The sequence below is a fragment of the Periophthalmus magnuspinnatus genome, chromosome 21 (genome assembly GCF_009829125.3).
Source record: "Periophthalmus magnuspinnatus isolate fPerMag1 chromosome 21, fPerMag1.2.pri, whole genome shotgun sequence".
NCBI classification, from domain to species: Eukaryota; Metazoa; Chordata; class Actinopteri; order Gobiiformes; family Gobiidae; genus Periophthalmus; species Periophthalmus magnuspinnatus.
The window spans coordinates 10544060-10553483 of record NC_047146.1 but is presented as its reverse complement, the minus strand read 5'-3'; the positions used below and the strand labels follow the sequence as shown (position 1 = coordinate 10553483).

At 40.9% G+C, this 9424-nt stretch overlaps 1 protein-coding gene across 1 annotated transcript; it reads right to left on the bottom strand.

Moving 5' to 3' along the window:
* Positions 1-450: 450 nt before the first annotated feature.
* Positions 451-8828, bottom strand: LOC117388845 (immunoglobulin superfamily member 3-like). The gene is made up of 10 exons (XM_055230413.1): positions 8666-8828; positions 7866-8255; positions 6826-7242; positions 6122-6526; positions 5375-5746; positions 4883-5257; positions 4384-4788; positions 3879-4292; positions 2941-3336; positions 451-1756 (listed from the first exon to the last, which is right to left on the bottom strand). The coding sequence occupies exons 1-10, from the start codon at positions 8736-8738 to the stop codon at positions 1569-1571; spliced, it is 3435 nt and encodes a 1144-aa protein (XP_055086388.1). The 5' UTR covers positions 8739-8828; the 3' UTR covers positions 451-1568.
* Positions 8829-9424: the final 596 nt, after the last annotated feature.

Here is a 9424-nt window from a genome sequence, read left to right as displayed (position 1 = left end):
TAGCTACTTCTGCTAAAATCCACACATCTTTGAGTTTGTGCACTGCTGTGAATGCCAGTCCATAGCAGCTGTTAACAAGGGCAGGAGGAAGGCCAGAGCATCTCCAGCGCATTACCATTGGACTTTTGTTGTTTGCCTCCCATATTGAGTGTTTCTTTGTATGCTCTGACAGGCATCGCCATGGAAACACAGGGGAGTGGAAGGATGGTAAAGTTAAAAGCAATGCAGTTAAGTGGAAGCTACTGCAGCGTCTGTGTGGAAAAAATGCCCCATCTCTCAGGTCCTCTATGTAATGCAAGGGTAAGGCTTTGCTCAAGTTTTCTAACACAAGTGGGAAACAAGCACAAGACAAAAGGCTTTCTCTGTCTGGGTGTAACGTGCATTGTCTATGCCTGGTTCGGAGATGGAAATGGATTCTATTCTAGTCGCACCGCAGATGGGGTGTTAAACATTGATAGGAACGATGCAGCCACACAAGGAGAAGTGTAGCAAATAGATGTTGTCCGAAGACTGAGTCAGATTGAAATTTTGCTGAGTAAATGAAAATGCCAAGGCCGATGCAAAGGATCAGGGTATATGCAATTCAGGCGAACCATATCTCCACCAGATGCTACGCAAACACTCCCATTTTTTTCATCATTATAAAATCCATCGGTAACAGAGAGCTAGTACAAATTTTAATCAGTTTTATCAATAAACAATTCATCAGTTTTCATTAAGCCCAGATGTTTGGTAACCTTATTGATATGATAATAAAAACCTGCGTGTTGTGTTCACTTTAATCACTTTGTTTAAATTACCTTTACTTTGGTTTTTGAGTAAGTCTGAGCATAACTAATCTGGCAGAAAGTGAGATGCATGAATTCAGCTGAGAAATCTAATATCTAACAGCACATTTGCCAACCACATAGTTCTCACAACCACAAGCCACTTCCTAGTTTCAGCTTCTCCTCGACACGCGCATCACATTGACTTTTTCACACAAGAGACACGCTATCATGGCTGCATAAAACAGGATTCTGTCAGTCACACTGTGTTGCTTTGAAATGGTAATCCTGAGAGGAGATCTGGTTCACTGTGTAACTATCCATCGTGAACACTAAGAAGCTGGGGACTTTTCATAAAGCTCTAAACTAAAAAGCATTTTTCATTTTATGCTCATTACTTCAGGAAGGTAATTTCCTCCACTGGATCTTAAAAATGTCTAATGGCTGGCTGTTTGTATTAAAAAAAACAATATATAAAACAAGAACAGAAATGTGGGTAATACTTTATAATAACTACACTTTTAATAGCCGTATTACCTTTTATTGTTTTGAAAATGCTATTTGTGGATTTGGCATAATACCTCTTAAAGAATGATTCAGAGGTTTAGTAACTACCTAATTAATACCCAAACTCCTCCTAACCCATAAATGAACCTAAGCTATATTAAGACTGAGCCTGAAAGATTCTTCCAAAAATATTTGTTCTTCTAGTTTAAATTAAGTCTATGTTCATGTTTTATTAAGGCTAAGTGAAGTGTAGTTATTATAAAGTGGCAAAAGCATAAAATTAAATGTTTCCAATCAGTCTTTTGGGTTCAGTTGGTGACTCTCAGTCCATAATGACGTCTCTGGCTTCTTTGCTGAACTGTTACCTCGGCACATCCTCAGCACCAACAGCAGAATTACCAGCAACGATAAAACGGTGACACCAAAAAACGCTCCAATCCAGGTCGGCGAGTCGCACACCGGCTCAGACACTCTGACCCCGTCTGTGTGAACAAAAACATTTCTTATTGAGTACATTTGACCTTCTATCTACCTAATTATCTGGAACATTTAGAAGACTATTTCAAATAATATACGTTTTTTGTTTTAATTGTTAATCCTTATGGCAAGGATCTTAATTTATCATCATTCTGAAACCCATAGATATATATTATACTGTTTTTTCATCTTTGTTATAATGTTTCTCATTAAAAAACATACCTGCATATTTAGGCTGAGTTCTTCTCTCAAACAGAAAACACTCTGTTCCACCTTGTGATGTGATGTGGTAATACAGGAAGTGCTCCACAGTGTTTTAAACTCCATACACCTACGCTAAAAATGATGATTTGGATGATTTCAGCCCCAGAATTACCCGTCTCAATTGAACAAAAGATAAATGGTAGATTCTAACCTAAAAATTACCACTTCATGACATCACAAGGTGGAATAGAGCATTTTGAGCCGGAGATGCAGACAGACTCATAATAAAAGATTAGTCAAATGTATGAATGAAACAAAACACAACTTGAGGTATGTTTTTGAGGAGGTAACAAAAACATTGTAATATGGCTTAAAGCTTTTAATTTTGCGCAATATAGGAACTTTAAAATTGAGCCGAGACAGGTCAGAATTTTATGTTAGAATTCACCATTTCAATTTTGATTTATTGATCTGTTTTTGTTTGATATGTGATTTACTGGGCCTATTCACATAAAGCAAAAAAAATTGGCATAAAGTTCAACGCCTTTTCTTTTGGCACAAATAAAGAAAAGTGAAACTATTTTCTAGCTTCAGAAAGTGGTTCCATTATTCAATTCCAAAGATGTGAAAGTCATCAGTTGAAATGACACAAGATTGATGTGGCAAGTTTGTGGAGCCAGTCCCAAACAAAAAAGTACAAGGCTCAACATTTGTGGATCAAAAGTTTCAAAATTTCTTTCAAACTCTTTCTCTCTAGAGTCACATAGGCCCCTGCCCTCCATCTGAAATGAATGAATCAAACTCTCGAACGTGAATGCACCCCGCCCTGTGCAAAAATTGCGATAGGTAAGTCCTAGTGAGATTTGAAATACTGACTGAAGATACAAACGTGACTCACTGCAATAATAGATTAACTAGATTAGTATAAATGACTCAATGGAAAGTAGATTCACCATTGTACACTGACGAGCCCCAATCTACTCACCTTCTGCGTAAACACTTGCGGTTAAATATCCCGATCTCTCCACTGCGACCTGTCTCCACCCGTTGGACAAAGACGGCGCCCACTCCTCCACCTCACAGAAGTACACCCCACTGTCTGCGGGACTGGGCATCACTATGGTAACGCTGAAATGATTGGGTAATGGGTGGCCAAACCTAAGTTGCTCATCGCTCTTTCCAAACCAGTATTGTAAGGTGGAATTGCGGTAAGCTGTAAAAAGAGGGCGTCGTTCTGTGTTTGAATCTTTTTGCCAGAACCATGTGATCTGGAACTGTGACAGGGGGCTGGACTGTTTGATGATGTTGCAGGGGACAGTGAGGCTCTGGGAAGTGCTGATGTTGAACTCCGTATTGCTGTTTTGAATGAAGAGATTGCTTTCTGTTGAGACAAGACATTACGTTACGTGTTTATGTATTAATTTTGTCCCATTCAAGAGTATTCTATGTCTTTACACTTGGCTTTTATTCTTATGGGTTGCATTATTCAAAACAAACATTTTCACAACAATTAGGCCAATGATTAGAAGTGAGCAGATTATTAAAATATAAATAATATGAAATGAATGCTGTTTTGAAAATACGCTAAATTTCAACATCAAGTAAATTGTTTATTGTAAAAAAAAGTTGCAAACTTCAAAACTATGGTGCAAAGTGATATTTCTGCTATTTTGTGGTTAATTTCACATCGTCTGATACTCAGACATTAGCTAATACATTTAACAATATGTCTTGGCACATTTACTTTGAACTGTCAGTATATTGTCTGAATAGCATCATTCACTCTAAAAAATACTGAGATACTCATTTTAGTTGATGTTGCTCATCCCTATCTATAATGTAGTACGGCTGCTGGTATATGAGGCAGTAGTATTATAGCATGACTATACCTGTAACTGTGTAATGCCTCAGTTGCAAACATACCTGTAACAATAACATTGAGTGCCATAGGGCTGGTCTCATCTGCAGCCTTCTGTTGCCACTGTCTGTCCCGGTCCAGCTGGTACTGCTCCACACGGCAAACATACGTCCCACTGTCTTGCTCATGAGCTGTGTGAATGCCCAGGTCAAAGCTGCTCTGTGCAGGCCTGAGCAGCCGCAGCCTCCCCTGCAGGGCCCTCACGTCCTGGTGCACAGGGTACGACAGTAGTCCTGTGTGATCCAGCTCCACCAATGGGACATTCCTGATGGGGCCATTGTGCTCAGAATACAGCCAAATGACTTTGTAGAAGAAAGACGGACTATCCACTGCAGAGATCAGTTTACACTCCAGCTCCACATCTTCCCCTTCTTTTACATTCAAAACAGGTGTGGTAGTATTCAAATGAAGATCACTGGCTGCAACGTTAAAGTACAGACAATGACATTTTAGTGATTAGTGACAGTAGTGTTCATTCTGTCTAGGCTGTATCTAATGTCTCATACTGACCAGGTTCAGTAACAGTGAGCTGTGTGCTTTTGGAGACAGGAGGGAGCTGATGCCACTCTCCACTGGGGTCCTGCTGCCACTGCACCACCTCACAGCTGTAAACCCCTTTGTCTGAGGAGCGTGTGTTACGGATGCTCAGAACAAACTCTGGGCCCTTAGCTCGACTCACACTGAGGCGTTGCCTCTGATTCACCTCCACATCAGGCCCGAATGTTACAATGGCATCTTGGTCTGAATTGACAATCATCTTATGTCCTCCTGTCGTATTTATAATATCCAGAAGCAACCAGGTGACAGCATAACGAGACAACACAGGATTATTCGAGGAAACAGAACATTTTAGTTCTACATCTGCATTGATATTTGCTTTGATGGATGGTGTCGAGGTCAGAGTTAAATCACTCACTGTAAAAGAAAGATAAACAAAGCAAGGTGAGATAGGCAGAAACTTTGTGAGGACCACTGGGAATAAAACTTGTATGAACAAATGACTTATTACCTGGGCTGTCCACACTAACAGCAAGTTCAGAGGAATGCAGCTTTCTTGGGGCCTTGTCCAGGACCACAGACACACTGCACTTGTAGTTTCCGGCATCTTTTTTGCTGGCACTACTTATGATCAGGTGATACCACATTTCATCCTGTTGGTTTTTGTTCTCTATTTTCAGCTGGTATTGTTGTTGGTCTCCAGACCAGCTGATGGCACCATTGGAGTACAGCGTCAGGATGCTGTCTGGAGTCGTGGAGCCACGGCGAACACTCCAGATCAAAGTTCGAGGCAGCTTCAACCGTTTGATCCGACAAATCAGCTCCACCTTCTGTCCTTCTGCGGCTTTGTGGTTTCGGCCAATTACAGAAACACTTGCAAATGACTCTGTGAAAAGAGCATACACAAATATCATAATTTATTATTTTATAACCCTAATATCGGTTTCCATACAAACTGTTTCCACAAAAAGAGTTATTTCACAAGATGAGAAACATACTATACCTAGAGGAGTGACAACCACCTCAGAGGTTGCCTCTAGGCTGCTGGCCTTGTTGTTAGTGGTTTTCCATTCTGACACCACACACTGGTAAAAGCCAGCAGCAGCCTGTGTGGCCTCCTCCAGTTCCAGAGTGAAGAGGTCCGAGGCTGGGCGAAGTGCCTTCACTCTCACATCCACACTGCCCTCAGCTTTGGCCATGATCCCGTCCCTGTTTAGGCTGACCAGACTGGAGAAAGAGGCACTTGGGGAGTTTGACTTGCGTTGCCAGGTCACAGAGAGATGACCAGTGACTCCAGACACTCTGCAGGACAGCTCCAGCGTGCCCCCTTCATTCACCCGCACACTGTTGAGCATTTCAACAGAGAGGCCACTTTCTGCAATAACAACAAACAGATGGTTTCTATGTTGAATGCTGTTGGTATATACATGCATGAATCCACAAGCATGAGTTGATGCTTTTCACTAACTTTTGACTATTTGTACCAGGTACATCCATTTTGCAGCATTAAATAGAGGCAGGTATCAGGAAACACAAGACATTAACATTCAAGCCCAACTGTATAACTTTTATAGTGGAGGGCATGGTACTGGCTGGTCTTCAGTTAAGTCCATACTTTGGTACATACTTTGGTAACTTCCTTGAAGTTATTGTTATTGCTTTTGCTACTTTTGATACTGTTCCACAGTATGGTAACTTTTTAATCTCCATGGAGACAAGCAGGTGACAAGTCCAGGCCAAGTTCACTAACCTGTAGCAGAGATGGTGACAGTATGGGGCTTAGAGTCCTGGGCAGCACCCTGAATGAAATCACCAATGCTGGTCCGCTCCTCAGGCCATGCTCTGCACACAAACTCTCCCTGATCACTGGTCCTGACAGGCTGCAGAATCAAACTATAATCCCTGTCCCCAATCCTTGCGGCCCGGAGCTCCCCCTCTCTCTCCCTGCTGCTGTAATCGGGCCCCACAGTCAAAACTCCAGTGGGGCCGACGCGAGCCAGCTCTACTCCTCCACGCAGCCAGGCCAAAGAGAAAAATTTCTGCTTTAGATTCTGGGATTCCACAGCACAGGACACAGAGAGCCGCTGCCCCTCCTGCAGGGTAGATTGTGGTACAGCGACGGTAACCAACAGTGACGCAGAATCTAACAGTACCTCTGAAAAATAGAGAAACAAAAACCACAGTAAAACTCAATCACATCTGCAGACATCCTGTTCACATAGCACAGTCATTGTCCTGCACTATTTAGTTTCACACATTTACTTTTATCTGTACTGAACAACACAAATGCACTCTGTTGCAATGAGGTGAATTGTATTGATGAACTTACATTAAAAGTTGCAGTATGCATTGCCACTCACATTTTGAAATTGTTAAAAGTATTTTCTTCATATTGCCTGTTATAAAATGGTTACATTCAGACAGAAAAGCAAATGCATATCAAATGAAGCTTACCTTTAGCTTTCACAGTGAGGCTTGTTTCCGTTGCTGTTTTCGTTGCTATGGAGTACCAGGTCTGGTCGGGGTCCTGTATCCACTCTTTAGCCTCACAATATACTGCGCCTTGATCTGACAGCTTCAAGTGAGACATTTTAAGTCTGTATGTCACCTCCCCAATTTTATCCAACCTGATCAGTCCAGCTTTGTAACGCTCCGCAAAATCCTGCCCTGGGATCAATACAAAATCTCTGTCCATTGAGATAACTGGATGAATGGCATTTTCTCCATTTCCACGGAGGAAAAATCCAAATGACAAATGCGTGTGTTGGATGGTGTTGCTGGAAGCTTCACAGGTTAACTCCAAACTATCTCCCTCTGTTTGAGCTAGAGAAGCAGGGGCTGATGACGAGATGCTTAAGGAGTTGTCTATCACTATAGGAAAAAAATTAAAGGTCACATTATAAAAAGGAATGTAAACTTGTATATTTATGGTAAAGAGCAGGAGCAGTTGTCATTTTTGTAGTCACTAAAAATACAACTAGAAGAACGCGGAGGCTGTACCACTTTCAGTCTGTCTCAGAATCTTCAGTTAGGGCAGAGGTGTCAGACACATTTTCACCGAGGGCCACATCAGCAAAATGACTGTCCTCAAAGGGCCAGATGTAAAATAGATGTAACTACTGTTTTTAAACTTGTTAATTAATTGTTTCTGTATTTATTACTTATTCAAGTTTCAAATATTGCATATTAATTTGCATAGATGTAAAAATATGGCTGTGTAACGACGTATCTCTTGATAAAATGACATGTTAAGACCATCATACCTTTTAATTTACCATGTCGAGGGCCACATAAAATGATGTGGAGGGCCACATTTGACCCCCAGGTCTTGAGTTTGACACATGTGAGTTAGGGAAATAATAGATTTCTAACTCAGTAAATAAACTTACCATGAGTTTTAGTGCTGGATATAATGGAATGGTTGAAATTGAATGGGCCCATATTAGCAGGTTTCTTACATCTTAATTAAACTTTTGCGTCTTACCAAAACTTACCTTTGACTGTAGTCATTGCAGTGTATGTCCCATAGAAGGAGGCTCTGGTGTTGATAACGCTGCACTCATATTCCCCTTCATCTGCCTTCTGAAGGGATAGAATTGTAAAGACCACCGAGTTTGGGTTCACATGTTTTACACTGATGTCCCCAGATCTCACGCGTCCTCGATACACTGAATAGGGGAAGTTTTCGGATTCGGAGCTTATAATATTTAACTCAGAATTTGGGTTTGCAGGCTTCTTGACTCGGAACTCAAAGTCATTTCTGCCATCCGGGAGTGGAGGAAGGCCGCTCACATTGCAGGAGATGGAGAGCTCAGAGCCCTCGACTCGATACAAGGGCCCAGCCTGAATCTCCGTGTGCACTTTGTCCAGTCCCGAGACCAGCACTGCAAACACACAGATGGCACAGTTAGTTCATTTGTCATATGGGGTTACTGTATTGTACTTGAAGGCCTGACCTGCAGAAAAAAAAGATGATTTAAATGCATTTTCAACCAATTAAGTCAATTGGAGGAGAGCAGGAGTCAGACCCCAATCACACAGGGGCCATACAATTGTGGATAATTTGGTTTAAAATCTTTTATACATTTGTAGTGTATTATTATATCATGTCAATCGTGTTATAATAATAATAATTAAAAATAAATAATAAAATAAAATAAATACATAAAAATAAGTAGTATTTTATTTAATTTAACAATGTCCTCTATGACAATGCGCAAAAATATACATATATGTATAATAAATAAGCAAATACAACATAATTTTGCAATGACATTTTCTTGAGTATACTCACCACAGTTAAACAGAAGAGCCAAGCAAAGACAACGCAGTGTCTGGCCCCATATAGACCTTGGAGAGCACCTCATTCTCCACGCTTCGCACAGGCCATAAAATTATGACCACCACGACCTTGTTACGCAGCCTCCATCTGCACAATCACGATTCAGATACCTCATACATACCCCTACAGCTTCCTGTCAGAGGACGAAGAGGAAGTCTCGTATATATCCTGCATATTAGTTGCACATGCTTGTAGTCATTTACCTTTACTCTCATATGCGCGTCGCTGCGTCCTTTGGCACTTTTGGCGCAGTACATTTTTGAGCAAGTAGGCTACATAAGTAAAAAGTGAGATGTGCAGCTCCTGGGATGTGAGTACTTTGACACGGACAGTTAAAAATGTAAAAAATAACGACTCCTTTCTCTTTTTAGGAGATGTTACTTTAAGTTTTTGAAATGACGCATGCGGAACATTTTGATGTTCAAGGTTTTGTTGAAGTTTCCACAAAAAACAGCAGTTCCTGATTCATTGCAATATGTTTGTTTTGCATAAATATTAAGCACTAAAGTAAGAAATAACTTAAGAGCGGTTGCAAAGTTAAAGTGTGACTCAATGAAACAAATTAGGCAACAGCGCCCCTTAGTGGACTCAATGGTTACTCACTCCTCACTGTTTCATCTGGCTGCTTTTGAAAATAGATCAAATTGTTAAATAAATAAAATAGAAAAGAATTAATGTGACAGATCAGAATGCATGCAACAAGCCACACAA